This window comes from Balearica regulorum, chromosome Z, assembly GCF_011004875.1.
Source record: "Balearica regulorum gibbericeps isolate bBalReg1 chromosome Z, bBalReg1.pri, whole genome shotgun sequence".
NCBI classification, from domain to species: domain Eukaryota; kingdom Metazoa; phylum Chordata; class Aves; order Gruiformes; family Gruidae; genus Balearica; species Balearica regulorum.
Window position 1 is genome coordinate 56,052,826 of NC_046220.1, and position 16,683 is coordinate 56,069,508.

At 36.6% G+C, this 16,683-nt stretch overlaps 1 protein-coding gene across 5 annotated transcripts in view; it reads right to left on the reverse strand.

Annotated features, from left to right (window-relative positions):
* The window catches only part of JAK2 (Janus kinase 2), a 100,722-nt gene that overhangs the window by 16,542 nt on the left and 67,497 nt on the right, over nucleotides 1–16,683 (reverse strand). For all 5 annotated transcript variants that reach the window (XM_075741026.1, XM_075741025.1, XM_075741029.1 and 2 more), the window contains 10 exons: nucleotides 15,398–15,719; nucleotides 14,420–14,539; nucleotides 10,820–10,977; nucleotides 9,259–9,370; nucleotides 7,410–7,596; nucleotides 6,061–6,188; nucleotides 5,406–5,540; nucleotides 3,731–3,818; nucleotides 1,650–1,777; nucleotides 737–875 (listed from right to left, as the gene is read on the reverse strand). In XM_075741026.1, coding sequence (XP_075597141.1) covers nucleotides 737–875; nucleotides 1,650–1,777; nucleotides 3,731–3,818; nucleotides 5,406–5,540; nucleotides 6,061–6,188; nucleotides 7,410–7,596; nucleotides 9,259–9,370; nucleotides 10,820–10,977; nucleotides 14,420–14,539; nucleotides 15,398–15,719 — 1,517 coding nt within the window. The remainder of the gene's footprint in view (nucleotides 1–736; nucleotides 876–1,649; nucleotides 1,778–3,730; nucleotides 3,819–5,405; nucleotides 5,541–6,060; nucleotides 6,189–7,409; nucleotides 7,597–9,258; nucleotides 9,371–10,819; nucleotides 10,978–14,419; nucleotides 14,540–15,397; nucleotides 15,720–16,683) is intronic.

Here is a 16,683-nt window from a genome sequence, read left to right on the forward strand (position 1 = left end):
TATTAGAAAATATTGACCTGCATTGCCTATAGTTTCTTAGATGCATGATTTCATTGGCATGTATAAAATTACCAAGTATAAAGTGTGTTCACTTTTCCAAAATGATTAAAAAGACTAGGTAAAGAACAGTAAGGTGACATCAGTTTCATTAGCATAACAATCTTGCACACACTTTTAATTTCTTTTCATTTAATGAATTTTGCTGTTTATAAGGCATTAGAACAGCCTCAACTGCAGATGATAATCCAGTATTTTAGCATCATCAAGTGGCTTCAGGTATTCACCAAGAAATGCACTGAAGATGATTTTCAACGGCTGGGCAGCATTTTCAAAAGTGCATTTATTTTCAGCTATGAAAGGTCCTCCAAGCTATAAAATACAATTTAATCTTGATCAATAATAGGATACTAAGTCCAGCAGCTTCTTGCATGCAACAGACTTACTCATGGTACACTACAGCATACTAATACCAGTGAGAAAAAAGTTGAAAATGAGAACAACAGGAAAAAACCCTCACACAACGGAGAATTGTGGCTTTATTTCCTGTAGCTATTTGCTGATAAAGAAGATACACTCAGAAATGCTGACTAGGACTGCAGATATTATTTTAAAGTGACAGATGGATGAAGGAACTTACTATAACAGAAGTATCTTAGATAGCGGTCAGGAAAAAAAAACCTATCAAACTTAGTTTTCAAGTCAGAAACATTAAACAAGAAAGCTGACAAAGACTTACTGTCTCTTGGCAAAACTGTAATACTGATGCCAGGATCACTTAGTTTTATAAATGGAAGGTTTCCAGACTTCCTGTCTTCCTCTCTGATAAGCAAGATGTTTTTTGCACAGACATTTCCATGAACAAGGCCTTTATCCTCCTATGAACAGAAATGCATCTTTTACATACTGACAAAAAAATCTTATGGTATTTAAAAGCCAATACTTCACAGCATGAGGGAAACCAGCAAAGAAAATAACAGTCCGATTAAGCTGATCAAATCTCAGACATTTAATCAGTTCCTCAGAGTTATAGTTTCTAGCCAATTTTCATTCACTTTAACTACCTACTTAAACTACCTAAAGTTTCAAGTTTAAAACTACATTATGTATATTAACTCAGAAGTATACCGATCCATCAATATGATCTATTTAAAGTCTGTTAAAGGGAAGATTCATTTAATCACATATTTTGTCTTGAATAACGGTCTTTATGTTGCATTAAATATACTGTAAGGTTGGGACCCAATGCACAAAACGAATGTACTAGCAGTTTGAACAGTACAATGTTTTCCCCTCCCAGTGCTTAACTACTAACACTACCAGGAAATAATTTATGTTCAGCATCATGAGCTGAAGTGGGAAAACTAGGGAGAACTGATTCCTTGAGGAGAAAGAGAAAAAAAAATAAAATACTGGAAATGTGGTTTTATTTCACACTAAACCATAGAGCATTAAAAAAGAATGGGAAATTCAATTACACTTTGTGGAAGACAAAGGTCTGTCCTTGGCTATCCACTAATTATCTGGTATATAGCCAGCCTGTTTTCAAATACCTCCAGAGTTTCAAGAAGTAGGGTAATAGCTTAGCCATTCTACATGCATTAGCCTGAAACACTTGAATTCGGCCATTAACAAACCCAAAGAATACTTACGAGAAAATGCATGGCTAATGCCAACTGTTTGGCTACTTCCAGCTTCCACAAGATATTGATAACGTTTTTGTTCTTTTTCAAATATGTGTCCAAGGATCCAAATTTTACATATTCTTGTACAAGGATGTCTGATTCAAAATGGTAAAAAGAGTAACAATTAAAATCAACAACAAATAATGGAATTTCAGAAAAGATTCATTACTCCAGTACTACCCATCTCTTTCTTTGACACCTTGTTAGTAAACTGAAATTTGAAGCTATATGACATCTGAGTATTGCCACAAATATTCTATGTTCTTTATACTTTTTCAGGGTGTGGAAGTTTACCTAATTTCTTCTCAAATGCAAAATAACTAGATTTAATAGCTTTTTTTACAGAATAGGTTTCTACCTTAACAAAACCAGTGAGCAGCCTTCCACCCTTGCTGAAAGGGCACAATAAATAACATAACTTCTGATAAAGCATAGAAGTGTACTGAAATATCAATGTAGTAAGTCAAACAATGTCAAGTCAGTCAAGTCATTCAGATCATAGTTGTTTATAATCTATATTCTTACTGAAAAATATGCTTTGCTGACAAAAGATGCTGCTCTTGAAAACAGACTAATATGTGCTGTGCACTAAAAAAAAGTGTATATATATGACACATGCCTTCATGCAGTCATCCAGTGAATAACCCGAGAAACAAGATCCATTTCACAGTGCTGCACAGTCTTCATCAGTATCAACACAATAATTTCAAATTGCATGACTGAATTCTTGCCTTCAGCTGCAGTTTTCCACAGAAAAAATAACAGCCTTTCTTCCTATTTCTTAGTAACTGTCTCTTACTAAACTGTAATAGGTCTGTCTCTTGCCTTCAGAAATAGCACCACCTATAGAGGGCAACTGTGATTTAAAGGAGAAATACGTAACCATATACATCTTTAGGGTTTGGTGTGGGGTTTTTTTTTTTTTGGTTGTGGTGTTTTGTTTTGTTTTTTTAAATTATACACTTGATCTACCTGAAATTTTATATGTAGTCTCTCTGCATGGTACAATGAATAAACTAGAAAAATCACTTATGGGCATTTTTGCAAAGAACTGGTATAACAAGTTCTTTGCCAAACACGGTGCTGTGCCTTTTACAATCTCAGAGAAGCAACGCCTGAAACAGAATCCACCCCACCTTTTGCAAATTCCTTCTCTCAATGCAGGCAACTGTCTACATAATATGCTTATACAGTTCTTATAAAATGCTTCCTTTTATTACAAATTTCTAATCACAGAAAAACATGGTTTTAGGGCAAACCGACATTTCTGCCCAAAGACTGAATGAAGAGGAAAAACTGCCGAAGTGAGACTCAGCAGGACATATTCAAAGATAGCACACATAAGCATATTACTAGTGTTCAAAATTAAGATTTCATTACAAGATGTTATAAATGTATATCAAGTGTTCTTAAAACCAACCTTATTAACAAACAGTCACAATGCTGTAATCTGAACTGAAAACACATTCTTCTTCTGTAGACAATGCAAAGATTTTACCTTTGTTTATATTTTGTAGTGGTTTTGTTGAAATAATGGAACCTCATGTTTTCAGAATGGGATCTCTAACCCAAACTCCCCAAAGCCATATTTGTGCTCACAAAGTCAGCACATGCGTGGGAAAGGGGGGCAGTTTCTGATCACGGTAAATGAAGATTTTCTTGGGTAGTCAAGCACTTCCCTTTCTAGCTAACCACAGTTGATAAAAGGTAGAAGTGCAATTTTTCTGGCATTTCAAAAGCTAGTTTCAGAAATTCAGTAAAACTTTTCAAAAGTGAGATTTGCGGATAGAACAGACATGACTGAGTCATTTACAGAGGTTACTATTCACACTGATTGTATTTACACAATTTTTTCATCTTCTTTGTTATCATCATATTACTGGTTCTCAGTAGTAATACTACTGCAATGTGAACATGTGTTGGGTGTGTTCAGCTAGTGTGTCAGGTTGTTTTGTTTTGGTTTTTTTTCCCGTTTTTACCCAGAAACAATGGCAAACTAACAACAGCTGTATAAAATTAGTACAAAAAGATAGCTAATTTCTACTTACTCTCCTCTCCACATACGCAGACTCCATAATTTAACACCAAATGTTTGTAAGAAAGCTGGCTCATCATACTTGCTGCCTCAAAGAAGGACTTTGAGGGAGAAGAGAGAGAGATTGAGAGAGAATAAAAAACAGTGAAAACAAACCCCCAAAACATTGCATGATTTCTAATAAATCTATTAAACCACGTACATTTTTAAAAACATTTCAACTTCCACCTCATTGCAAAGATCCTGTGTAACATATTTTATATTGTTTGTGGTTGTATTAGGTTTGGTGGGGTTTTGTGGTGGTTTTGGTTGTTGTTTGTTTTTTTTTTAACTGATAATCCATATTCCAGAGAGGTTAGCAGTCATCTTCTGCAGGCAAGTATATCTCCACATTTTAAAAAGAATCTTCTCTTCCATTTCAGTTAATTAAGTAAAGTAAACATCAGACAAATTCATGACACACTGTTCAGTTTCCAATTTATTCTTTCATAATGTTCAGTTTCCAATTTATTTCTTCATAGCACATTATTAAAAGACCAGAAGTAGTATATCAGTCATCCACTACTGCAAGACCTTAGCTAACCTTGTCAGGGAGGTTTCAGATGGTTTTATTTCTTTAATTTTTTTATTCTCTTCAGTGGCATCTCCAATTATACTTGCTTGTGTACTGACTATTCACCCAACAAAAGGAGGTCAAAATTAGCACGTTTTCATTCAGGTGACTATATTTGCATTTCTGTACTCTTAGTCCTTTTAACAACTGATTTTCACTTAACTGTAGAATGCAAATGTATTAGCTTATTAAAATTAAAATATGGGTTATAGTTTCTTTATTGTTTTCAATTTTTCAAAGTGTACACCTCCATTGCTTTTGAATATTAGGTAAAGAATTTTTTTTTTCCTTTTTTGCTTACATTTTCATACAGATTTGTCTTAAGCAATTGAAAAGTTCAGTAAACAATGGATTGGTTCTCTTGGCTTGCTGTAAATACAGCTAGATTAATTAGGAATTTCATACAATTATATCATCATACAGCTATACAAAACTATATTAATATATTAAACATTACCACATCTTATTAAAGTCTTTACAATTAAATTCTCACATACACAATCTTGGGCTCAATTACATTACCAGTTTTTGCACAAAGGCATTTCAGGTTTGCTCCAGCTTCACTCAAACAGTGAAAAGTCTAAGTCTAATACAGATGATTCTACATATGGCAAGTGTTTCTCATACATAAATACTTCAATATTTTATGACTTGATGTGAAATGTTGATTTTACTGGAGAATCAGTATGACCCCAGAACACTGAAGATAGTCTACCAAAAGAAACTAATTTTACATAAATTATCATACCTCATACACATAATGAATTTACTGTTAAAGATAATTCTGTGGCCATACCACCTCCCCTGTGGTACTTGTATTGCACAAAGAAACTGTTCTCTGGCTTTCAGTGGGTAGCTCTGAATTCTCTGACGGATGGTGAGAAGAGGAGAAATAAAGTACATTCATGTACTTCCCAAAGCCAGTCTCAAATCCACCCTCCCAGTGTCACATGGCCAAGAATGAGCTTGGTTCAACATACAACCCTCTACCATATAACAAATACTAATTTACTGTAAGAAAAGTAATGTTCAGCATAGCATGGACAAATGTTGTATAGTAGTCAATGACACCAACCTCAGAGTAGTTTCTATGCACTTTATCCAGCACCTTTAAAAGAACTTCAGTTTGATGGAGCTGGCCATAGTCTCCCACTTCTTTCCTTACACCTTTGAAGATCTTAGTAAACGTGCCCTGTCCAAGACTCTCCTCCTAAAAGACAGGAAGGATACAGATGAGAAAAAAAAATAAAATCAGAAATCTCCACCTGTTTTGCAAAAGATCTCTCAAGGATCCACCCTAAGTAACGCATATGTAAATCTTTACACCTAGCGCACCTCTAGAGTGTCAGATTGAGGGGACAAATAGGCAACTGTACCAGAAACAGCTTAAATCTTTGCTTATTTTATATTGACTCCTCAAGGATCTCAGAAAATAACTTGCTGCAAGAACCAGACAGGAAGGAGTTGCTGTTATAAAGATGTAATTAGACATCCCTAGAAGTAAAGAAAACAACTGCTACTTCAGTCAAAAGGACACTTATTTAAAAAACCCAATTAATTGTATTAATGCAAAATTTTAAAAAAATTCTTTTCTCTCACAACTTTAGTGAAAGATTACAGCGAAATCTCCTAGCTCTGTTAAGGCTCTTTTAAACATATACTGAGTTTTTTAAAACTTAGTATGTATTAAACCAACCATCTGCAGTGGAAGAAGCAACTAATGGACTTACAAAGATCAAGTCCTCATTCCGGATTTTGTGAAAGACCATCTGGTTGACATTGTTGTGTCTCTGTAGTGTAGGTGATGAAGGCACATCAGAAACACTATTGCTTCTGAAGACCAGGAGATTTGATTTATCTGGTAGAAGAAAGAGAGTAGGCAAAAGAAAGACAAAGTAAATTTGTAAAATATAAAACTAAACTAATATTATTTCAGAAGGATTATTAATGAGAAGCTGTTAAACTAACAAAAACTAATGTAAGGGATGTAAGTCACCTTTTTCTATATTATGAAGTCATTCTGTTAAAGATGTGCATATCTTTCTGACACCTCTTTAAAGCTTTTACATATTTTTGCCCCAGCAGCACTTTAGTGATCCTGATTGCCTTACATTTACCAGAGGAATTATTCTTTGAGTGATTCTGAAAAAAGCCTCTCCACAAAGTAGAGGAGATCTGTTAGTAAAACTAAAGCTGATAGGTACATATTTGTAGGTATATGCATGCATGCATGTGTGATCATACTTATTCAATAATACAAAATGCTGATGCATATAATTTTTTGATAAAAATAAGGTTACAAAATTATTCTCTGTAATGTACATATGTATTTACTTGTCAAATCTCTTTTCTAAGCTTTTGAATCTATTGGCTAATTTCAATCAAATTTGAGAGAGGTAAAAGTGATATCAAATAGTCTGTTCTCTCAAGTTTTTGTTTAAATAGGGACTTGGATTGAGACAAAGACTAATATTGACTGTAATTAGTACTACTTATTATAAAGTGAAAAGGGCAGGTGTTATCAGAATTCATAAAGGAGAAAGATACTATGAATATCAAAGCTAGGCAAAAACCTTTACTGTAAATTTGAGAAAAAAAACCAAAACACTCCTTGGGCAGGAACTCTATTCCATGTATATTTTTCAGTGTTAAAGAGAAGCTGAAATCACACCACAGCCTTGCCATAATTCAGCTAAGACGTCAACAATGAAAGAAATTCACTGGCATTGTTGGTTCCATCACTTATGGAACTATCCTCAGCAAGAAATGATACATTTAGTACCTCTTTCCTTCTCAAGATATGAAAACACTTGATTGAAGAAGAAATGCTGCTGCACAAAATCTACTACAATTAAGAAACTAATTTTGCTTCTAATCATAAAACTGGCTACCATGATTCTTTCTGGAAGACCATCAATAACAAAGTAAAATTTGGCAGGCAGTAAAACTGAAAACTATGACTCAGATGGACAAATAGGTCAGTGAAATTTAAAAAACCCACACAAACATATATCTCTACCTACCTGAGAGTCATTTAATATTAATTTATTTTTAAGCTTAGAAATAATCTTTCTCTTACCTTTTGGTTTTGGAGGACAGCATTTGATGAACTGGAAAATTATGCTGTCTGAACGGACAGTTTCTGTCTGGTAACAGGTCAACAGATCCTTAAGATTACCAAAACTTCTCTTTGTTCCACTAAGATTATATTCTCCATTCTCATTCTTCGTAATTAAGCAGTGCTTATAATCAGTGGTATTCTCACGCTGCAGAGATTTTTTCCATGAAAAATAAAATTTATCAATATTTAGTATTTAAAAGCTTATATAAATGTATAGCACTCTACTAATTAAAGAAAGAATGCTTTAGCAAAATATTACCATAATTTGTTATTTTGTTCTTGCTATGTAATATTTTTTCTGAGAAAACATGATTCTACTCCCCATCACTGGAATTAGGATGCTGATGCTAAGACAAAGCAAATGTTATGAAATCGGCAAAGATGGATCACGGAAAACAGATGATGGATCCTAGGAAAAATCCTTCAGAGCTAGTAATAATAGCTTCTTCACTCTTACATGGGGGTAATAGCAAAACAAAATTTTGTTGGAAGCAATAGCCCAAATGCTCATACTCCGTGTTGTTTTGGACATTTCAGCTGTATTTCTATTTTTCTGCCATCTACAGTGCAGTTCTAAGCAATTAGTTCCTAGCACAAATTTTCAATATGCACTATTTTTATAATGAGCCTTGAAAAGATCCCATTAAACATTTTTAAACAAGAGAAGCTCTTAATAGTGCTTTCAAGGTCCTTCATGTCAACACTGTGGAAAATGTTCCAATAACTTCTGAATTTCCAAAGCTTTCTAATGACTTGTCCTGAAAGAATCAGAACTGGACAGAAAAAACCAAACCCAAACATGGCTAGATCAGGTCAGGCTTAACTCTCAGACTTTAACTCGCTAAACTTGCTCAGGGACTGATCTCTTAGTCTAAAAACTTCCTTATCAAAGACACTTCAATGACTGGACATAAAATTTTTGTGAAATTGATCTTAAAATGGCTTCTCTATCCACACAGCAACATTATTTTGTCATTTTCAGAGAGGTGCATATCTCCGACACTATTTAATGAACTTGTTAGCTTGCTGCAAACCAGCAGGAAAACCCATGTATTACCTTCCCTCATTAAAAACCCAAAGGGTGCTCTGTCATTTAAAAAGAATCCCATGCTTGGAACAAGATCACGCAATTATGTAACAGCAATATTAAAATACTGTATTATTATTAACTGCAATCTCACAGAGAAGAGGTACATCTGGTTCTTCAGCTGCATGAGAATTGCAGGCATTTCAAGGGTGGCTCCCACTCTAGCTAACACCAGATATCTAGCAGGAGATCTGTGTTGACCTAACAGCTGCCAAATAATCTGGCTGGCCCAGCACTAGGGATGGGGACAGGACCCAAACCCAGAACCACCTGTGAGGGAGAGACACTCTCAGATCACTGAGGGCTGTATAGTCAGTCTAAGCCCTGTTTCGGTGGGTGGGCTATGGAGGGTAGAAATCCCAGGAAAAAAATCCAACTACAAAACCCAAACCTTAAAAAAAAAGAAAAAAACCAAACTGCGCCATTACCCAAACACTTATTGCTGTCCCAAGAGCCATGTCACCATCCCCAGAACTGTCAAGCTCTCTTCCCTCCACCTATCTTGTTCTCCCAAGCACATAGCACGTGTCATTACCAATTCTTTACCATACAAGTATTGTAATGTTTCTCCTAAGACCCTGAACATTGGTCAATTTGATGGAAGTAGCTACACATCAGACAAACATTCTGAAGAGAAAATTCAGAATCATTTACTGAACATCCCATGCTCATTATTATAACACAATGAATATTGTACAGATACTAAGGCAGAATACAAACCTCTATAGCAAAGGTGAGGAAGTATTTTTTGAAATCTTTAGGACTGCAACGAAGAACGTAGAAACCAGTCTGATTACCCGCTTTCTTCAGTTTACTGATAGCAAAGTCCATGCTATAGTAAAAACAAAATGTTTAATGTTGCATAATTTCAAAATCCAGGAACATCAGTGATTGGCCAATGAGCACTATTATCAGGTATCTAATACAACAACACTTCAAACTCTTAAAGGAAGCTGTAAAAAATTGAAAAAATTAAGTTAAACTTTTTGTCCCTTTGTTTTCCAATATTTAGGGTGGCTGCTTATGCAGAGAGCAGTACATAAAAATTCTTAATACTGAATACACCACAATTTTATTTGATGACAAATCTTAGAGCCTAAAAAAGTATATACCCTTAGGCTTATGATATGACTTTCAACATCGACTAAGAAAGAAGCTGTAATAAAACTGTCTAAAAACCAAGCTAAAACTAGCAAAATATTTGTGTGGGTAGAAAATGTGGGTTTAACTTGGGAAAGGTGTAACAAGAAAGAGGAGCTGAAAATAAAAATCATTTCTTACTACAAGAACCAATTTTCCCTTAAACAAGCCTTGCTAACTGGTGATTTCTATCCACCTCAGGGAATGAGGAACAAAATGGCTTGGAAAGGTCTAGATTCATTGCAAATCCTTCTAAGCAGCCCTAAATAAAGGTCAATACACAGCGTAATTCATTAGTGCAAGAAATGTGATTAGAACTGTATAGCTCTACATCCCTCTCCTCCATCTCTTGTGAAGGTTATGGCACCTATCCTCTTTCTGTCATTGTGAAATTTACAGAATAGTTCTGTATCAGCTGGGTAGACAATGCTAGTTTCATGCAACATACCTTGCATATATCAGCTTTCAAGCTTTCTGTAGCTAAAGCAAATACTCATTTAATGCAGCCTAACAAAACATTTCTAAGCTCCCAAGTGCACTTCTGCAAACAATAAACAACACTATATAAGCTATATATATATAAAAAAATCAAATCAATGAAGGTACTAAATTCTTCCTCTAAAAAACCCCCAAACCAAACAAAGCAAGCAAACAAGGAGGCAACATTCCTTAAAAACAAACTCTCCAATTTATATGGCTAGTAGTTTACTGCAATCCTTGTTCAAGTATTGAGGATACTGTTAATCTAAATTTTCCTTTTTCCCCCTTGACAACCCATCTAATATAACTGCTAAAGGCTGCAGGAAAACATGAGATCCTCTGTCTATGAAACTGTATGTTGCTGCCATGGTAGTAACTGTAATTCTGTATAATCAGCATCATGACTTTGCTGCCTGTATCTCTTGAAGAGAAAAAGAATTCTAAGGGAAGAAAATTCAAGCCTGGATCTTTCAATTTATTTTTTTATAATACGTCAAGAATGCATTGTATTTTGTAAAATGAAAAATAAGAAAAAAGTAAAGCATTTTGTTACATAAATGTAATAAATACACACTTCAAGATGTCCATCATGTTTCACAGTCAACTAAAGTTCATCTTTCAAAAAGAATATCACCTTGTTATATTGCTAAAAATTGCTTACAAAATTGGTCCATGGCAGTTGCTTTGGATATTTTCAAGGACTGATGGTGGTGCTACTTCTTTACAGAGATAATGGTGTGCATCCGCAGTTAATCTGTAATATCCATCAATTAATGATACAAAGGAGAGAGCTTCTCTTAATGACTGAAATTCAGCCTCCTGTTAAATTTCCATGGTAGAATGGGACAAGGGAAGAGAGAGAGAATGAGAATTTCAGTTTTTAATAGGCACACAAAATTCCTGAATATGGTAATGGTATAAAAGATATAAATATATGCATACATTAAAGACATCCAGACTGTTTTTAATTACTGTTCATATAGTTCTACCTTCTTGGTGCCACCTAGAACTTGTTATGAAATCTTCAATGTTCGAATAAACCCAAACCAATTTGCTGTAAAAAAACCCTCTTACTCTAAATATATGAAACAGCAGAGGAATGCTGACAAGAGGGAAGATTTGAAAAGGAAAAACTGAGTACATACACCTCAGCATGGCAGACACCTACTGCACTGGCATCACAGTGCTACTTTTTTCCTAAAGGAAAGCCTTCACTTATCAAAGATTTATAGGGCTGCCTTCAAGTAGCAAACAAAAATCTCTAGAAAAGTACCTGCCTGAAAATTTAACTAGTAGTCACCAAAAACTGGCATCCTCAGCTGGATCATAGATAGAAAGCTGACCTTTACCTACTATGAAAAGAGGTGCAATGGATGGAAGCAGGGAGAATAATAATGTGGTCAAAGGAAAACGGGGTGTGGAAAAGGTCTATGCAGAATACGTCGAACTGGAAAGAACAGGGCAAAATTAAATCCATCTGTAACAACACATTTATTACTGCCAATAAAGGAAAATAAGAGTCTATTTTAATGTAATTATCTGTATTTTCTTAATAGTTTGACAGTTGTATGAGAACATTAAAGGCTGTCTTTACTTCAGCAGAGAAGTGTTACTCTATCATCTACAGAGTCACACTAGATTTCATCCAGCAGCATAGACCAACAGAACAGAGTTTAGTACTTGTTGCACAAGTTTACCCATGACACGAGGGACACACTTTGTGGCTGAACACAACTCCTTGGCAAATTCTTTACTAGACAGCAATAAAAACAGCTGGTGCTTTTGATTACATGCTAAGAATATGAAGTCCTCAAACTCCTTATTAAAAGAGGACCTGGAAACAACTATCTTCCCAGTTGTTTCAACATGATCAGAAAACCCCCACAAACAGAAGACCTAGAAATCCAGTCATTTTCATCAATCCATGTATCCTAAAACTGTGTAAAGTACATTTCTATAATGAATTCCACTAGCTGTGTAACAGGTTAAACTAAATCCCAAATTCTAATTTACACCTCAGCTAATTCTGGCATGTAAAGTGTCCACGCACAAATCATAAGCAAAATGGCAGCTACTGCACTTTTCCCTACACTGTCTTACTCTTCAGTAGCCTCTTTATACAAGCTCTTAAAGTAATTTTTACCCACAGAAGCACAGGCAGTCAAGCACTTAACTACCACTACTGAGAATTTTTGAGGAGAATTTTAATGACTCAAAATTAAGGAAGCCTCCTCCACCAATCCAGAATATTGTTATCCTCTCAGTATCATAGATGCACATCACAGATGAAACAGCTACTCTAATGTTTCAATAAAAAGCCTTGAAAAAATTTCAAATTCTTAACAGGTGTTTGATTCTGTGCCATTCATGCAGTACATGAATATGAATCACAATTCTACTATAAATGAAAGTAAACCAAATGCATTTTTTAAAAAAGCATCATTAGAGACAATAAAACCAGTTAATGCTTATTGAAATATTTTTTTTTAATTTTTAAAAATTATTTTTACCAAGAAGTAGTACAAAATCTGTACGCAGCTTTTTCGCACACAGAGAAGGAAGCTCTCTGGTCACACAAATGTCTGAGGTGGGGAGCCCTGAAGGCCCACAGATCAGTCACAGAGACAAATGAGGAAACAACTTGTACTGGCCTTGCACGGCAAGGTTTTGGTAGTGGTGGCTTCTGTGAGAAGCTGCTAGAAGCTTCCCCCATGTCTGACAGAGTCAATGCCAGCCAGCTCCAAGACAACACGTCATTGGCCAAGGCTGAACCCATCAGCAATGGTGGTAGCACCTATGGGATAACATTTAAGAAGGGGAAAAAGTGGGTGAGGAACAGCAACAGCAGCCACAGAAGATGTGGAAAAAACAACCCTGCAGACACCCAGGTCAGCGAAGAAGGAGGGGGAGGATGTGCTCCAGGCACCAGAGCAGACATTCCCTGGCAGTCCCTGGAGAAGACCATGGTGAGGCAGGCTGTTCCCCTGCAGCCCATGAGGGTTAATGGTGGAGCAGATATCCACCTGCAGCCCATGGAGGACCCCACACCAGAGCAGGTGGATGCCTGAAGGAGGCTGTGACCCCATGGGAAGCCCGTGTTGGAGGAGGCTCCTGGCAGGACCTGTGGCACCATGGAGAGAGGAGCCCATACTGGAGCAGGTTTGTTGGCAGGACTTGTGACCCCGTGGGGGACCCACTCTGGAGCAGTCTGTTCCTGAAGGGCTGCACCCCGTGGGAGACACCCACGCTGGAGAAGTTTGTGGAGAACTATCCCACGGGAGGGCCCCCATGCTGGAGCAGGGCAGGAGTGTGAGGAGGAAGGAGCAGCAGAGACAACATGTGACAAACTGACCACAATCCCCATTCCCCGTCCCCCTGTGCCACTGGGAGGGTGGGGGGGGGGGGGGGGGGGGAGGAGGGAGAGAAATGGGGAGTGAAGTTGAGCCCGGGAAGAAGCAGGGGGTGGGGGCGAGGTTTAGGATTTGGTTTTATTTCTCATAGCTCTACTCTGCTTTGATTGACAATGAACTAAATTAATTTCCCTGAGTTAAGTCTGTTTTGCCCATGACAGTAACTGGTGAGTGATCTCTCCCTGTCCTGATCTCAACCCACAAGCCTTTCGTTATATTTTCTCTCCCCTGCCCAGCTGAGGAGGGCAGTGACAGAGCAGCTTTGGGGAGCACCTGGCCTCCAGCCAGGATCAAACCCCCACACAACTAGGTGACAGTTATGCTGGAAAACCTGACTCAAGTGCAACACTGGAGTTCAAACTGAAACAACCTTTTACTTAATGTATAAAATACTTTTTAAAGATCTATTTCAAAGAATTTTAGACAGAAAAGCAAGGACATTTTGTCCCAATACTGATTTTCTGTGTATCATCCTTCCTTCCTTTTGAAGCCTTTTTGAATGTGCTGGTCACCGGAAGACAGCTTGCTATGACAGCACAGCAACAGTATGCTTGATAGTTAAAACCACAGACTCAGGTTTAAGAGTCCAATAAAGAAAGGAACCAATCTGTGTATCAGAAATTACCCTCAACTATACACATCTATTTCTATTTCAGTCCATGCACAGAGTTTTGAATGTAAAAGACCTTTGGTGTTCTGATACACTGCTTTTAGTGGTGAAATGCATTTAGTTTTACCTCATGCTTGTTTAACATGGTAATTGGTTATACAATACTATAAATACCACAGCAATCACACAGCCTGCTCAAAGCAACATCTATTTGCAAAAACAGCAAGCAAAGTAAACAGACCAGATTCTTGCTGTCTTGTTTGTGAATTGTGACAATTCTTCTCTCACTGGAGCCTTCTTGGCTTGCTTGTTTAATGCTGACATCAATGATATCAGGAAAATCACAGTATGTTTGTAAATCCTGTAATAAATATTAATTATGTCAATAACATAAATAGCAACTAAAAAACCCCACCTATTTTCAACATTAGAATTCCTACAACTCTGAACTTGTAAGCTAGCTACAAAGAGGATCATAAAACCTTAAATATGCCATTAAAAATAAAGGAGTTTTGTGTTTATGTGACCATCACTAGGAGCATGAATTTAAAAATGCACAAAGATCCAGGAACAATGAATAGAAATACTCATATATGGGTTTTTTCTATTGTAGATATTTCTTTGGTCTGTAGTATTTTGTGAGGATTAGCAACGGAAGATTTTGATTAACCTTTTGTGATGACTTTTTTTTTCCTGAGAACTTGTTATTAGCATCCCGATTAAAGAGGTTTAGAAAGTCTGTTAACAATCCAAAACATCATGGTGTCATTCAGAGTGGTACAAGCTGCAAAATCTGCTATCAAAGAGATGAATGCAGTATGAATGAAGAAAGGGTCTAAGAGAAGGTTCTTCCATCAGTCATGGTCATCACTGGCTAGGTAACCTGAAGCACCAATCCTACTTACACGGGAAATCCAAGACGTATTTTCCTTTGATAGGACAACTTGTTATCAAAGGAAAGCAAACAGATTTTATTCAAGTCAGAATACCCCATTTATACAGCTGCAAGTACATCCTAATACATAAACAAGTGTAATAATCAAGGCTGTAAGACTCAGTGGGTATCAGCTAGAATAAATCAGCTCAAATGCACTGAACTCCCTGTAGCTCTATTTGTTCATCTGGTTGTTGGAAATGTGAACTGGCAAACCAAATTTCTTCACAATCTAGTCTGTTACATGATAAACTCCACAATTATTAAAATAATAAAAGAAATTACCTGCTCTGCCAGTGTCTCACAGTCTTTAAGTTTTCCTCTTGAGCACTGAATTCCACCATTTCCAGTTATTACAATGGTTGCAAAACTCTCCTGTCCAGAAGGATCTCCACCAGGCTCTTTTACTTCAAAAACCTCTGAATAGAAGGCAGACTGAAGGGTTTCCAGATTTATAAGATACTTAAGTTTCAAGTTTCTGGCAGTAGCTTTGCATTGGCCAAACTGTTGTATAAATTTGCGGAACCTGTACCTTATTCTTTTTCTCGTCAAAATGTGGTAGTCTTGGATTTTTGCTCGCACACATTTAGGCAAAAACATTTTGTAGCTGTGAACACAAAACCAGCAAAAAGCTACTAATTCTATCCATTAAATCCAGCAAAGATAATTAGTTCTGTGCTAAACAAGTCAACATGAAAATATCTTTTCTTTCAAATGTAACCTTATTCTTTAAATTGTAGGATGACAAGGATCCTTTCTTCAATCTGTTGTATGTTCTTCCAAATACAGCCACATCTCTTCTCCCTTTTTCCATCTTCTCCCCTCACTCAGTTTCAACATATATTACATAATGCATTTTCCATAAATCCTGACATGTCTGTTCTAGTTATTACTGAAGTTTTGAGGTAAGGCAGCAGAAGTTACACAGTTGCTTTGTTTGGTGTAGAAGTTGAAAAGAGGATACTGCACAGATAAGGGCAACTACATGGATAAAGGACAGATTTCCTGGCTGAAAATATAGGTGGTAGAATACAACAGTGTGGATGGTTCTCACTGAAGTTCCTGTACCACAGCCCATATTCTATCAAAGGCTGAAAGAGTAGTTTGCCTCCTGTAATCAGCTGGCCAATTTGTCATCTCATTCTGTTTTTCATTCCTGCTAGGTTTCACTAAAAGACAAACATCAAGCACTAAGCAGGGACAGAATTAACTCAGCTGGAGTGGAAACTGAGTAGGTTGATAAACCAAAATGAATTGATAAACTCAAGCAAGTTTAGTAGAGATCTCCCCAAGACAGTTAAGAACCTGAAGTACACAACATGACAGAAGAGGTGTAAGGGAGCTTGATTTGTTCAGCCTGGAGAAAAGAAGGCTCAGGTAGGGTGTTCTCCCAGTTGTCTTCAACTAACAGATGGTTATGAAGACTTCTCAGACACGCACAGTGAAGGACAAGAGGCAACAGACATACAGCATCACAGAGGACACTGATTAGATAGGGAGAACATCTTCCTCAATGAAGGTAATCCTATACAGGACAAAGCTGCCCAGAGGTATGATGGAATCTCCATCCC